The sequence below is a fragment of the Balaenoptera ricei genome, chromosome 7 (assembly GCF_028023285.1).
Source record: "Balaenoptera ricei isolate mBalRic1 chromosome 7, mBalRic1.hap2, whole genome shotgun sequence".
In the NCBI taxonomy this organism is placed as follows: Eukaryota; Metazoa; Chordata; class Mammalia; order Artiodactyla; family Balaenopteridae; genus Balaenoptera; species Balaenoptera ricei.
This window is the reverse complement of record NC_082645.1, coordinates 103,087,752-103,102,548: the sequence shown is the minus strand read 5'-3', so window position 1 is coordinate 103,102,548 and position 14,797 is coordinate 103,087,752. Positions and strand designations below refer to the sequence as shown.

At 58.5% G+C, this 14,797-nt stretch overlaps 1 protein-coding gene across 2 annotated transcripts; it reads right to left on the bottom strand.

Annotated features, from left to right (window-relative positions):
• Positions 1-1,038: 1,038 nt before the first annotated feature.
• WNT10A (Wnt family member 10A) lies at positions 1,039-13,380 on the bottom strand. Of its 2 annotated transcripts, XM_059928713.1 has the most exons (5): positions 13,325-13,380; positions 12,408-12,863; positions 11,081-11,343; positions 4,636-5,015; positions 1,039-2,163 (listed from the first exon to the last, which is right to left on the bottom strand). In XM_059928713.1, exons 2-5 carry the CDS (start codon positions 12,518-12,520, stop codon positions 1,666-1,668), a joined length of 1,254 nt encoding a protein of 417 aa, XP_059784696.1. In that variant the 5' UTR covers positions 12,521-12,863; positions 13,325-13,380; the 3' UTR covers positions 1,039-1,665. The 2 variants fall into 2 exon arrangements, with proteins under 2 accessions (XP_059784696.1, XP_059784694.1); XM_059928711.1 differs by lacking the exon at positions 13,325-13,380 and having other exon boundaries at positions 12,408-13,046.
• Between the last annotated feature and the right edge of the window lie 1,417 nt (positions 13,381-14,797).

The window sequence follows — 14,797 nt, the reverse complement described above, 5'->3', positions numbered from 1 at the left end:
TTGAGGGTCTGGTCCAGAAAAACATCAGATCTGAGAGCCAAGCAGAGTGCAATGCTGGACCCAGGCTGCCAGCTTAGCAGCGTTCTTATGGGGTTATGGAAGGGGGGCTGGCTGAACTGCCAAGGGGCATCCTGAGCTGGGGATCTGGGGGCACAAGAGACCCAGGAAGGATATCCCCCCACCCCCAGCCTTACTTACATACCCCGCCTCCCCTGCCTGGACTCCAAGAGACCAGAATCCAGACAGCGAGTCTCCTGGCCCTCCCCTGCCACCCTTCTCCAGGCCGCACCTCCTAGCCCCACCTGCTCCCCGGGGCGCTGGGCTGGCTGGGTTGAGCTGGGTCTTGCCCAGGATTACTCCTCTCAGAGTGCCTCCTGTCTCTGCCGACGGGTGCTACTGGCCGACACTCGTCCTGGCTTGTGGCAGAGGGCTCAGGCACAAAGTGGACAGCTAGAGCTCTGGCATCCAGGGCTCCTGATCCAGCCCCTTGCCAACTTCCCCACTGCCTCCATCTAGCCCAGGCCTCATCTCTGGTTTGGAAGATGGCTGTAGTCTCCCAACTGGCCCCCTGCTGTCAACTTGTCCCCTGCCATTCAGTTCCCCAGACAGCAAGCGGTGTGGGAATCAGACCATGACACTTGCCTGCCTAAGACCCTCTGAAGGTTCCCATTCCTCTTACATAAAATCCCTTACCTTGGCCTGGAAGGATGCATAATGTGACCATTCCCCATCCCCCACCCCCCTCCAGCAGCTCCTCTCCTGTTAATCTGTCCCTTGATATCTTCACTCCAATCACACTGGCCTCTTTGCTGTTCCTCCTGAGATCTTTCTGTCCTCAGAGCTTTTGCATTCACATGGACTCTGCCTGAAAAGCCCTTACCCTCAATTTGTGCATGGCTCTCCTCCTCATGCAGTCTCAGCATGAGGTCTTCCGCACCCAGTACCTTTATCTAGAGGGGCCCCACTCCCCACAAATCACTCTACATCCAGCACTTTGCTTTATTTTCTTCACAGCACATAGCATTGTCTGAAATGACCTTGTTTGTGTATTTTCTTGTTTATTGTCCATCTTCCCCAGCCCGAATGTAAACTCCAAGAGGGCAGGTTCTCTGTCTCTTATTCACATCTGTATCCCCAGCACCTCTCGTCCCCCACAGAGTGCCAGGTCACAAAGAGTGAAAAATAAATATTTGTTAAATGAATGATGAGGGACAGAGGCCAGTGGGGGAGGGTGTCTGAGGCCTCTGCAGAATCACTTCAGCTCAGTGATGTCCATTCCTTCTTTTTAATCCTCCTCCCCCTCCCCATCAGCTTCCATTCATTCCCTCCCTCTCCAGGGGTAGGGGTGAAGAGATAAAAGGAGGCAGGCCCAGAGGATGCCTGGCTGACACTGCCCTAGAGTGTGGGGCAACCGCCAGCCCAACGGAGCTGTCTGAGCTTGGGTCAGAGAGCCGGGAGGCAAACCGGTCCTGGAGGCCACAGAAGTGAGCAGGGGGTCTGAGCGGGCCTGAACCGTCCCGTGATTGCAGTCTTTGACGACCTCAGAGCTGGGAGGTTCCTGTAAGATTTTTGTGGTCCATCCTCCACTCCCAGGAACCAAGGTGACGCTGCCCGGCCAAGATCGCAAGCCGCAGAGGACCAGGCGCAGGGAGGCGAGCCGTCCGCTCACTTGCAGACGCTGACCCACTCGGTGATGCGGCACTCCTCGCAGACCACGAAGCAGCACCAGTGGAAGCGGCAGTGACAGCGCTCGCTGCGCGTCTGGCGTAGGATGTTGTGGCCGCGGCCACAGCACATGCTGCCGCAGCCGTCCGGGCCCGCGCTGCTCTTGTTGCACAGGCGGCCCACGGTGCCCGCCGAGTCCAGGCGCGGCTCGCGCTCGCAGAAGTCGGGCGACTTCTCGAAGTAGACCAGGTCGGCGGTGCCGGCGCGGCGCCGAGACCCCGGAATGTCCGGGGCTGGCGAGGGTGGCCCCGCGGGACCCGGCTCCAGCTGGCCGCCGTTGCGGTTGTGCGGCCGGATGAGCGTGGCGCGGTGGAAGCGGCTACGTAGCAGTGCCCCTACAGCGCGGAACTCCGGCGTCACCTGCCAGCACGTCTTGAGCTGGCAGCTGCCTGACGTGCCGTGGCACTTGCACTTCCGCCGCATGTTCTCCATCACCGCCTGCAGAGGGAGGAACGGGGAGGGGTGACGCCCGAGGCCAGCCCCACTGGCCTCCTCCCGACGCAGACACCGGCCCGCGAGACTCTCAGAGGCTCTGGAAACCAACCCCCATTGAACGGAGGCAAAAGCTGAGGCCCCAAGTGGGTGGGTGGGTGGCACAGCTCCTAAACCAGGCGGTCAGGAGAAGAGTTCTGCCTACTCTTCTGCTGCTCTCGCATCCACCTCCCACCCGGCCAGACCCTGGGGGAATTCCCTCCTTCCTGCTTCCCCTCCTTTCCCCCTGCCTTTCCCAGCAGCTGCAGGGGGGCCCTTGGGGCTGGAGGCTCTTGCTTCCTGAGGGGGGATCCCAGATCCTCAGGGAAATTCCCTCTCCTTCCAACCCTCAGGACCAGGAGCAGGGGTGTGCTGGCCCCACTACATCCCAGCCCCAAAGCCTCTGGCCTCACTCCAGGCAGTGAGCGGAGGCTGTGGGGAGTCTGAAAAGCCCCTTAACTCCTCTGGGCCCTGCAGCACTTTTCAGGGAGCCTAAGGAGAGGGGCCAGGGGCTGGGGAGACTCCCCCTCCTCCCCCTGCCCCCCTGCCTCCCTCCCATTCTCCCATTCTACTGGCTGGCGCTTATTTTGCCCGGTGCTGAGTGCCACCATTCCTCCTAGGAAACAGTGAGCACCAACAGGGGCCAAAGGCCCTACCTGAATACAGAACCAAAGGGAACCCAAAGAGCCAGACCCCCAGGGCAATGAAAGTGGAGAGAGGTTCCCAGGCCTCCAAGGGAGCTAGGTACAGGAATACAACCTACCCAGCCCCTGCCCAGCTCTCAGCCTGCTCTCCTGAGCCTCCTCCCAAAGAACCCCTTCACATTATCCTCACCAGAGACCCCAGAGGAAATTGGCCACATCCTCCTCCCCCTGCTGCCCCCCCACTCCAAAAAATGATCTGGGTCCCCCAAACCTGGGCAGTAGGGCCATAAGAGAGGGACCCCGTTCCTCCAAGTCTTAAAGGGCTCTGCAGCTTGTATGTGCAGCCTGTGGTGTCAGCATCACGTGGAAAACAGCCCAATGCCTCCCCTGGCCAACAGCTCCAGAACATCTGCTTCCCACAGGCAGCAGCCATTAATTAACCAGTTTAACAAGGAGGAGAGGCACTGTTGTTATGGGCTAGGATAGTATCAAAGCTTGGGAAAAGAGCTGCATGGACAGGACAGGACTGGGTGGGAGCTGGATGTGACCTGAGGGTGGGTATGCCTCAGTTTACATCACCTCTCGGTCATGATGGAAGAGCTGAATCAGCTCCAGTCTTTGTGGAAGAAGAAGGTGAACTGGCCTGGGCTGAGAAGCCAGGAGAAAGGATAGTGAGATGGAGAAAGTGCCAGCTAGAGTGAGGGGAAGCCAGAAACAAGGCCTGAGCAGGCTGGGCAGGGCCAAGAGAAGTGACAGGGGTGGAATAGCCAGGAAAAGAGGGTGCTGAGCCACCATGAGGGCCAGGGAGGCAACTTAGTGTAGACTACACTATAGAACAGAAGGGCTCAGGGCTCAACTGCCTGGGGATGAATCCTGCCTCTGCCACTTTCTCACTTGTTGCATCACCTTAGTCAAGCTTCTTAGTCTATCTGTGCCTCACTTTCCATATCTGAACATGAGGCTAATAATAGAACCCTCATGGGTAGGTGTAAGGATGAAATAGGATGTAGTAAAATGCCCCAGACAGTGCCTAACACAGAGTAAGCACTCAATAAATTAAATGCAGGATATTATTACTTCCCCTTTCTTTCTTTCCTCCCTCCCGCCCTTCTCCCTGCCTTCCTTCCCTCCTCCCTTCCTTCCTTCCTTCCTCTCCTCCTCCTCTTCTTCCTCTCCCTTTCCCTCTCCTTCTTCTTCTTCTTTCTCTCTCTCTCTTAAATAAATGACCTTTGAGGTATATGAACATTCGGGGGTGGGGGGAGAAAGGAGGAGGACAACATAACACAGTACCACAGTAGCCCCTAGGGATCTCCCTTTGCAGGAATCCCTCATTCTGCACAGAAAGCCTGGGAGAGGAGGGGGGGTCCCAGCATAGGAAAGCACCGAATCATGGAACATTTGTGCTGGGGAGCCTTATGGATGATGCAGTTCAACCTTCTCATTTTACAGGGGGAGAGACAGAGTAGCAAAGCTGGGCCTAGACTCTGAGGTCCTGACTGCAGCCCAGAGCTCTCCCCACTACTCACAGCAGGAAATGGGAGAAGCAGGCTGCTCAGCGGAAGGGGAGCTATTCCAGGGCAGGGGTTGTTTTATCCCCATATTCCCAGGCCTAGTCCAGCGCCTGGCACACAGTAGTTATCCAAAACACATCTGATGACTGAATTAGGAGGGGGCAATGGGAAAGTTGCTAAGTTAAGGAGAGTGGTGTGGTCCCCAGAGGAGACATAAGCCTGGGGAAGGGGAGGGGCCCTAGGCAGAGGGGTCTGGAGCAGGCCCAGAGGGATGGGGTTCTCACCTGCCTCCCCACTCGGTTGTTGTGGAGCCTCATGCGCGCATGGATGTCTCTGTGAGGCTCCCGGGAGTCCAGAAAGTCTTTAGAGAAGCGCTCTCCGAAACCCATGTCGGGGCTGCAGCCGCCCCACTCCCAGGAGTCCTGCAGGCCTGGGCTGGCAGGAGGCAGGGCAGGGTGCTCGGGAACTCCGTGGCTCAGGCCCTTACCGCGCTGCAGCGCTTCCAGCTGCAGGCGGTGCAACTTCCGACGGAAGGCCTCCTCATCCCCACGCCGGGACGCGTCGCAGCCACATGCCCTCAGCTTGCCCAGGGCGCAGGCGTTGGATACAGCGTGCACCACGCCAGCTGCCGAGATGGCGTAGGCGAAGGCACTCTCTCGGAAACCTGCGCAGAGAGACGCAGGAAACAGCCTTTGAGGAGCCTCCACATCCCATCCCTCTGCCTTCCCTGCCCAACCTTCTCACCATACTGAGAGGAAGCAGAGGCCCAGTGTTGGGGGAAAATCTGGTACAAGGGCATAGATTCAAAGAGGGGCAGAAATCACACCGGAAGTTCTGCACACAGTGGAATGGGGGAGGTCTCTCCCACAGCCCTCCGTCTTGAACTCCTTTCCCTTGCTTCACCCTTAGCCAAGCTCAGAATTGTGACTACATCTCTCCTGTTGGACAGAAAGTATCTAGTAAACATTAATTTTTTTTTTTAACCATCAGGGACTTAAGCTACTACCTCTCATGTGATATTTGCAATTTTAAGATAAGCCTGCAGAAAGAAGGCAAATTTTAACCTAAAAAAAAATTACCAGTGATGGAATTCAGGGCCCCAGGAGATGTTAATGGGCAGAAGGGTAAGTAAGAGGAGAAGGTGTCCTCCTAAAGTTCCCGGCCCCAAGATTTCCTGCCTGCAGCCGCCCCCTTAGGCCCATCAAAGAACACTATCTGATGGCCAGATGCGAGAGGCAAACAAAAGAGCCAGCAGAATTTCCCCTTTGCCTGTCTGGACATCCCAGAAAGTCTCCTCAGAACAGGGCATCGTCCAGCCACCTGCTTGTGGTCGGTCGAGGTCAGCTGAAGAGGTTGTTTGAAGGATGCTGGAGGTGAGCCCACCGCCTGCTCAGGGTTAAGCATATAGTGGTGTTGAACACTGAGAAGGAACCGTTAGCTAAGGTAGATGCCTTCCTGAGATGCTCAGGGCTGCAAAGACTCCCTGATGAGCCACTCTCAGGAGTCCAAGACTTGTCTACACTGCTTTCCTCCTTGGCGTTCCCAAGCCTGAGCCATCCCCTGGGCCTGTGGCAGGGGGAGGCCTACTTGCAGAGGAGGGTCGGGCTCTGGGACCTGCAAGCTGCTTCTTCCTTATTCTGCATCTGAGAAAGGACCGGCGAGGGGCAGGTTCTGGTACCGGTCACTGACCAGCCTCTGAACCTGAGAGAGTTCAAGCAGTGGGAGAAACTAAGGGCAATAACAGCTCCCACACTAGGAGGAGAATCCACCTGTGCCATAGACACCTGTGGGGGAAGCCCAGAACCCAGCTGGAGGCTGATGGCTTGGTAGAGGTCAGAGATTCAGAAAAAAAACAAAACAAAAACTGGGTCCTTCTACATCAGTTTCAAAGACTGGGAGGACTTGGGGGCCTCACTGATCCCAGAGAGCCAACCAGGAGAGATGCCCGAGGTCGCAGGGGTTATGGAGCTGGACACAGACCCAGCTCTCCCAGCAGGCCTGGCCACCTTCTGCTGAAGGACGTTTGGCTCTGGGGAAGACAAGCTGCTGAGTAAGAAACCCAGGTAGCCCATTTCCCAGTCCTATGGCCCTGTCTATGCATGGCACCAGGAAAGAGCAAGATGCTGGCCCAGGGGAATGTGCTGGGCCAACCCACACACCATTTTCCAGGCTCTGTTACATTCAAGGGCAGGCCTAGAGGAATCTGGAGAAAGCCCGCAGCCTACAGAGAACACCCCTACCTACCCCAGGCAGCTAAAGACACCATCCCAATGGCCTCTGGCAGCTGTCACAGCCACTGAAGGAGTGACTGGGCAGGGCTTGTGTGGTCACCCTCTGATCCAAGCATTCAGGCCTCAGAGAAGTCCAGCCCATTGGGTCTGCCCCCAGCTCCTATTCAGGGCCCCAGTTTCGGTCCTGGCCCCGACTGTCTGGGGCAGATGCAGGCACTGTGCCATCTGGCCAGCTGGAGAGGGAGAGGGGAGGGGCCTTGGCCAGCTGGGCTGCCCGGAGCACTGGGGGTGGGGGGCTCGTTAAGACGCACAATTAGCCGCCCTGCCTTTGATCTGGGACAGGGACTGCCAGCATCTAAGTGGAGTCAGCTGCTGCTACAGGACGAAGCCAACGGCCAGGAAGGGGCTGGGGGAGGAGGTTTGGAGGGCAGGGAAGTGTGGAAGAGAGAGGATTCAGGAGTCAGTGGGAACTAGGAGGGGTTAGAGAAGCTTGAGCCCTGCCCATTCAAGTCAAAGAGGGAGGAGAGGGGAGAGGTCTGGTCTCCATTCCCTCCGTGCAAATAATCTGTGCACAAATAATCTGTGCGTGCTCGTGTGCCTGGGCTGGGGAGAGAGAGAGGGTTGTGTGCATGTGGGAACACTTAGGGGTGACACTGAATGTAGCCACATGTTTGCACAAACACGGGTAGGTGTTTGTGTGTGTGTTGTGTGCGTGTGCGTGCGCATATCAGTTCCATTTCTTGGATTACTCCTCCATTGCACCAGTTCACCTCTGGGCACACGGTAGGAGATCATGGTGGCCTTGTAGCTTGGGAGGCAGTATGCTGGGGTTTGAGGGCAATCTCTAAAGACAGCTGGCCTGCATTTGAGTCCTGGCTCTACAGCTCACATACAAGCTGTGTGACTAATGGCAAGTTACCCAACCTCTCTTAGCTTCATTTGGAAATGAAGATAATGATAGGACCTACTGCATGGGGATTGTTTGAGGATGCTAAAGTACAGATAAAGTGCTTTAGAACAGTGCCAAGCACACAGCAAGTACTTAATATGTTTTGGCTAATTTATTTGGTGCCACTAGAATAATAGGACCTTAGGTAATCCTGGGATACAATTGCCTGTGCCTCAGTCTCCCCATCTGAGTACCACCACATACCCCTGGAGACCTAGGCATAAAACAAAGATTCCCCGAGGATAAATGTAAAAGGGAGGTGGGAGATGAAAGAGCCAGGGCCTTGGAGAGCAGAGGATGGGCTCTCAGATTGCTGGGTTCCCCTGGGTTGGGAGCCTGGCTTACTGCAGAGCCGCAAGCTCCCTCTTTCCATCCCTTCTGAATGGGCCTGGGCCTTAGAGAGGGCAGTACCCAAACTTCATGAGTGCTCCAGTACCCGCTGTGTGAATCTACTCACTCCCCTCCACCAAACCTCTCCCGGTCGTCTCATCCTCTCTCACTCCAGTGCCCAAGCCCAGCCCAAAGTAGCCCCTTCCTCAAATTTCCCTCTGGTCCCTGCATCCTGAGTAAGAGATAGAGGGGTTCTCTAGTCCTCACAATGAAAAGCCCCCCTGTAGCTGATGTTTGTCCAGCATCTCACCCATCTAGGCACCAACCCTGTGGATCCTCAGAACAGAAAGCTGGGGATACCACTGCCCTCGGTACTTAGGTCATAGCTGCGCCTGGGCTGGGGGTTCTCTCACAGCTTATTTAGGACTATTTCTAGCCCCCCTAGAGGCCCCTCTCTCTGTCCCCCAACTCCCAGGGTCCAGCACCCTCACATCCCTCTCCTTGGTTGGGTAAAGCCCTATTGTATGTCCTGCTTCCCAAGCACCCACTCTAGGTGCTCAAGAACCCTTGCCTCTCCCTCTTACATCAGAACTCCATCCCTTCAGCCCAACCCATCTCAGGGAAGGTGTCAGGACAATTAGATGACAGTAACAGCATTCAGATGGAAGACCTGGGGGACCACCTCCTTCTAGCAGTCTCTGAATTTTAAACATGGCAGAGTGCACCTTTAAGAGAACCCCATTGGCAGCTTGGGTCAGAAGGGGGGTGGGCATCCTAATAGTCCACGTGGGGGAAACTGGGGTCACCTGACCCCATGATGGACAATCTATGGCTTGAAAATAAGGTAGACTGGGGGAAGGATCCAGTCCAGGGGCTGGTTACCACCAAGATGGGTCCCATGGGATTCAAATTTAGCTAGTCCTTGAGGTGATGGGCCAAGATGGACCAAAAAAATGATCCCACAAGTGTGGAGTGAGGGAGACACGGCAATGGTGGCCCTTGGAGGTGGGAGGTGGAGGGAGCGGAAATTTCTTTCCAGAAGCCCAGAGTCCCCTCCGAGGAATAAGAAGTAGAAATGAGGTGTTGCAATGCTGGGGGGGGGGGGCGGGGGGCAGAAACCACAGAGGTAGGAAGGTGTTCCGAGGCCAACGGTAGGATGCCAGCCTCCCTGCGGGAGCCCAGGAGCCACTGTCCCGTCCCCTCCCGGCGCTGGGCGCCGCCCCGCGCCGGCTAGCCGCGGCAAGTCTCCCGCATCCACACCTCACCTCTCCCCACACCCGTCCCCCCAGCTCACCTCCCGCTTATTAAACTGCAGGTGAACCCGGAGCACCTGGCACCGCGCCAACCCCGCGGGGTTCCACCGCTCCGAACTGGCCCTCAAGCTTCAAAGCCCCCGTGTCCTCCACCAGCCTGAACAGGCCTCACCCGGGCGAAGCAATAGGGACTCCTGGGAGTCTAGAGGGGACAGGAGGACCAGAGGGAAAGAGGGGACACCGAGGCCGGGAAGAGGGATGAAGAGCTAGCCTCGCCTCACCCGAAGTGGCAGGGGTGAGAACCTCAATGCCTGCCCGAGCCCCCAGTGAGCAGAACCTGGAGCAAGCTCGGGGCCCGAGCGCTGGAAAGAGAACCAGACTTCGGGGAGCGAGTGGGCTCGGGCGCGCGGCGGCGGCGAGCGCTGGCCCGGCCCGGCCGGGTCAGGAGAGATGCAGTGGCCCGTCACTTCGTGTCCGCGAGCGAGAGGGCAGCGGGGGCGGCCGGGGCGGGCCGCCGGACCTGAGTTGGGCTGGCCGATCGGCGGGGGTCGCGGGGAGCCTCTCTGGGCAGACGTCTGGAGGGGCTCAGGGACTCAGGGGCGGAGGGGCTCAGGGACTCAGGGGCTCAGGGGCTCAGGGGCGGGAGCGCCGGCCTGGGGAGGGGGGCGCCCTTTTTGAGAGGCGCGCGGCTGGGGCCGGGAGCCGTCTGCCGCTGCCCGCGGGGATTAGTTCGCGGCTGCATGCCGCCACACGCGTCGGGCTGGGCTCGGCCGGGGAGAAACAGCGCCCCGGGCGCGCGGGGGAGGGAGGAGGGAAAGCGCGCGGGGGCGGGGCGGGCGGCCGGGGGCGGGGCGGGGCGGGGCGGGGCTGGCGGAGGCTGGCGTGGCCCCTGACTTGGGGGCTCCGGGGATGCAAGGAGGGGTCCTGGTGGAAAGGGAAAGGCCCCTGACTCTGAGTTCTTTCTGAAGTTCGGGTACATTAGAGTCTGACTCTCCCAGAAGCCTCTGGGCCCCAAGGCCACAGGGTACAGGGGTACCCCTCCTCCTCTACTGTCACCTGAGAATTGCACAAGTTGCAAGGAGCCATGTCCCCACACTGTCCTACCCAAGCAGCTGAGGGGAGGAGAGAGAGATACCCAGCTAGGCCCATCCAGGAGGCAGGACCCCCATCTTTCCCAAAAGACCTGAGTCAAAGCTTAAGATACCAGGGCAGGAGGTGGGTGTGAGTGGAAATGAGTGACAAAACCTCCTGTCACCTCCAGCCCAAGCCACTCAAGGGATTGTCAGGGTAGACCCTGGGTCACCCAGAAGTCCAGGGAGGGGGACAGATAGTGGGCTGCAGCTTCTTTGAGCTGTGAGGGGAGGAGGAATTGGCAGGGCCGTCAGGCCTGCTGGGCAGGAGGCAGGCACACACCCAGTGCCTCTGATTTAGAGAGGATTTTCAGGGGTGGCAAGGATGACACAGAGGCTGGTGGTGTAACCCCGCCAGGAAGAGCTTCTGCAGAAGTACAGTTTTACCTGCCCAGGCTTCCCTCAACTACACCATTTGGCAAAAGTCCCTGACCACTCTTCATGTTGATTCTGGGTACTTTATCACAGGCTTCCATCCTACATGGTGTTTACTAGGTAGAGGGTAAATTGAGGCAGGCAACAGATATGGATATTTCCTGGGCCTGAGATATGCAGTGTCAGTCTCAGGGCAGGATAACCCAGGAGTTCAATTCTCAGGCATGAAACCTGCTGCCCTCATCCCACACAGCCCAGCCTGGAGCCACATCTACCCCATTTGTCTGACCCTCATGGACTTTCCCAGAGCAGAAAGAGGCAAGAGAGCAGCACAGCTGGCAGATGGGCACCTGGGGTGGTTGCCAGCTTGAGGGAGTGGGTTAGGGAATGGCTGGCAGATAGGTTCTGGAGTGGAAGTGCTGAGTGGGATGGGCAGAAGGTCAAGCGTGAAGGGCAGCTACCTCTGCTGAAGATGGGACTCTCATAGGGGATCTTGTTTCGAGTCTCAAGACTAGAGCAGTTCCAGCGCTGGTCCCGGAACTGGTGCTGGCACTCATGGATGGCGATCTGGATGCCCTGGATGGCTGAGGCGGCCACGTCAGGGTGGCGCACACACACCTCCATCTGCCGCTTGCTTAGGCCTGGCAATGTCAGGCACACTGTGTTGGCGTTGAGCACGGGCTCCTGGGGGAGGCGGAGGCCCAGAATATCATTGGGTGAAGACCTGCAGGCATGTGGGGTGGGGGTGGGGGTGGGTGAGTGTTTTCGGGGGCTAGGAGGGCCCCATCTAACTATACACACTCTGTCCCAAAGGCCATAATTCCTCTGTTCCCACCCCTGCTTTTGAAGGTTGAGCCCATCAGTATACCCCTAAACATTCTCCTTTCCTCGACCTTCTCACCAACGTCCCCTCCAACACAACCCACCCAGCTGCACACCCACACAGATTACGTGCAAATGCACACACATCCGGTATGCCTGCGCACACAGTATTTCATAAGTACATCCCCAGGCATAGATGCTCTCATATGCAGTGTTGTCCGGGAGACCACTCCCAAACGGCATGTTTCAGTCAGTCACATTCATGCAGGCACACTTCTGCACACAATGAGGTGGACACACAGACGCCGGAACACTTACACACATGCACACTTCATCAGACATAGTTATACACATACACACAGACACTCACAAGTACACACACATGTTCATCTTAACATACATTGATCCATGAGCCCTCGCATTCACACACATGTGCACACACAGACTGCTGTCTACAACACAGCTTGCTGGGCTTACTCGAGCACAGATGAACAGACACACACACACACACACACACACATACACACACACATACTGAGAACCCTTCTAGCTGCAATCTCTCACTGACCCCACCTGGGCTACCCTCATTTGGCCCCCAACCCCTGCCCCTCTTGGGGGCGATCTGCAAGGTGGAGCAGGGCAGTTTGAGTTTTACTCCTGGGGTGGGGGGTGCATTCCCCCAGCACAGCAGGAACTCCAGGTTGGCACTTGCTTCCCCCTAAACACACACCTCCCCTTCTAGCAGCCATCACTCTCCTGGGCACTGCCCTGTCTCCCTGGACGGCCCTTATTCTGTCACCAGTTCAACCCCCTCCTGTGAGAGTACTCTTTCATTGGTCACCAGCACTTTCCCGCGACACCGTCCCTCCCTCCTTCCAGGGTCCCCTGCCCCAGCCGGAGCTCAGAGGCCTCTGTGGCTGAGGGTCCCAGCTCTCCAGGAGGGCGGGGCATAAGGTGAGGGCTCACCTGGGCAAGGCGGCAGCCAGCAGCAGTAGGAAGAAGAGGAGCGCGCAGAGCGCGGGCCGCGGCTGGGGCCGAGGTCGGAGCCGCAGCCAGGGGCAAGGGTGGGTGCTGCCCATCGCGCGCGGGCCGTGATGGGCCAGGAATGGGGGGCTCACAGCCCGGTGGGACCGGCGAGCCAGGGGCGACGGCGCATGATCCGCGGGGGTCGGGGCGGCTTCGACACACAGCTCCAACTCGGGTCACGGCTCCGGGAGCAGACGGTGCCCGCCTTCCCGCTCCATGGGGCAGCGCCCCCGGGCACCGCCCTCGGGGGGGGGGGGGTGCGGGCGGACTCACCGGGCACCTCCTGGCACAGGGGTTCGGGGAATTTCCCGAGGGCCCCCTGAAACAACTCCCGGTGCCTCTCGAGGGTAAGGGGGGCCCGGAGGTGCTGCGGGCGAGGGACGAGAGGCTGGGGTGCTGGGAAGCCCCCCCAGCGCAGCGCGGTTAGCCTGCGCTTCCGAGGGCGTGCGAGGCGGGAGGGGTGGGGGGGCGGCGCTGTCTGTGCCCGGCCCCACCGCCCAGTGAGTGAGTGACTGTCCCGGCTCGGGGAGCTCCGCCGCCTCCCCTTTCCTCCCCCCCGCCCCCCCCCGCAGTGTGTCTCAGGGCTCTACCCCACGTGACGTCATGACGACGGGGCGAGGGGGGGCGGGTAGAGGCGTGTACTCGTCCCGAGGCCACTGTGTCCGCTCAGGATTCGGGGCGGGAGCGGCGGTGGGGAGGGTGGTGGGGAGGAGAGGTGTTGGGGTCTGTGCGATCAGGCACAGGGCGGTGCCAGTGAGCCGGCTCGCTGGTTTGTGTGGGAAGGTGCGTGTTACTGCGAGGTGTGTGCGCCTGGCCGAGCCGCAGCTCCTGGGGAGCCATCCCCCCAATATACACACCTGCAGGGGCCGGGGGGGAGGGGCTGGCCCTCTGCTGGCCTCCCCCACCTCAGGAGGGACTTCCCAGGCTTGGCTGCCGAGGCAGGTGTGGGATCCTGCAAAGGGGTTTGGCAGCCTCCGGATCTTGCTCTTGTTCGCTGTGTGACCTTCAACAGGTGCCTCCTGGACACTGAGCCACCCGCTGCCTCTGTGAAATGAGGTTAATGAGGTCCAACCTCATGTAGTCAGTGAGCCAATGAAGGTAAAATTACTGGGACACCAGTGAATGCTTGTCTGGGAGCAGAGCACCCCGGGGTGGCACACCCTAGGAGGAGGGATTAGAGAGCCTTTTAATCCTAAAAGTGTGTTTTGAGGTCATCTTATTATGTCCCCTTTTATTTCACAAGAAAATACTGAGTCTCAGAGAGGGTCATGACTTACTCAAGTTCTCACAGCAAGTTAGTGGAAGAGCTGGAAACAAACCCAGTTGAGAGCACAGCAGCAGCGGCCCCAGCATTGCGTACTGCTTGCCTGGGCCCTGCCTACAGATGCTCCAGGTCTTACCTTGGCCCTGCCAGCTGTACTTGGTCCTCTGAGAGCTCCCCAACACCAGCCTCCTGGCTCAGGCCCACTCCTCTCTGGGGTCCCTTTCTGCCCTCACACCCCAGATGAACACTGGGCTCACCTCAATATGGGATGAGTTACTGGACTCAGGTAAGGGCCTGAGAGCCAGAGGGTTGGGGACAGAGGATCCAGCTTCTGTTTCTGGTTCTAACCTGGGCCCTGATAGTGAAACCTACTCCCACTGTGGCCTTGACATCCTCCTCTGTAAAATGGGCACAAACCTCCCACTCTATACATACACCTCCCTCCCAACCTCACTGCCCCCTCTCTCTGAAGAGAGCCCCTCCTGGTTTAAGGATAAACTACCAGAGTCTCTGGGCTCTGAGACAAAAGGGGCCCATTCCTGGGATTGCCCATCCCAGGGCAGTTGAAGGAGAGGGGTGGGGCCTTCCTTGTCCCCAGACTGTCAGGTGATGGGGGCGGCCTGAGCAACAGCAGGCTGACGGCATACTCCCCCTCCTTCCCCCCATCTCTGCTGGCAGCCACTGCAGCTGTCGGGAATTAAGGGCTTGAGGCTGCTGGGGGTGAGGGTGGGGCAGTGGGGGGAGCAGTCTGGCTGGACAGCAGGAAAACAGCCGGGGGGCAGGAAGCAGTCTGCGTCAGCCAGAGCCTTGTGTGACCCCAGCCACCCCCTCCCCTCCCCACTCTCCCCCACCATGCTGCAGGGACAGGGACGGCTTGGATCTAGAGTTTGTGAAGGGTATGGGGAGGGGCAGGGCAGGACCAGTTTTAACCCGGGAAGGAGGCATGAGCCCAGAGTGGCAGAGGGCACCAGCAGGGACAAGCCAGACTTGGGAGTCAAATTCCCATTGGCTGTTGGGGAAACTGAGGCCCAGAAAAGATTAGGAACAGGCCTCATGTGATAAGGGA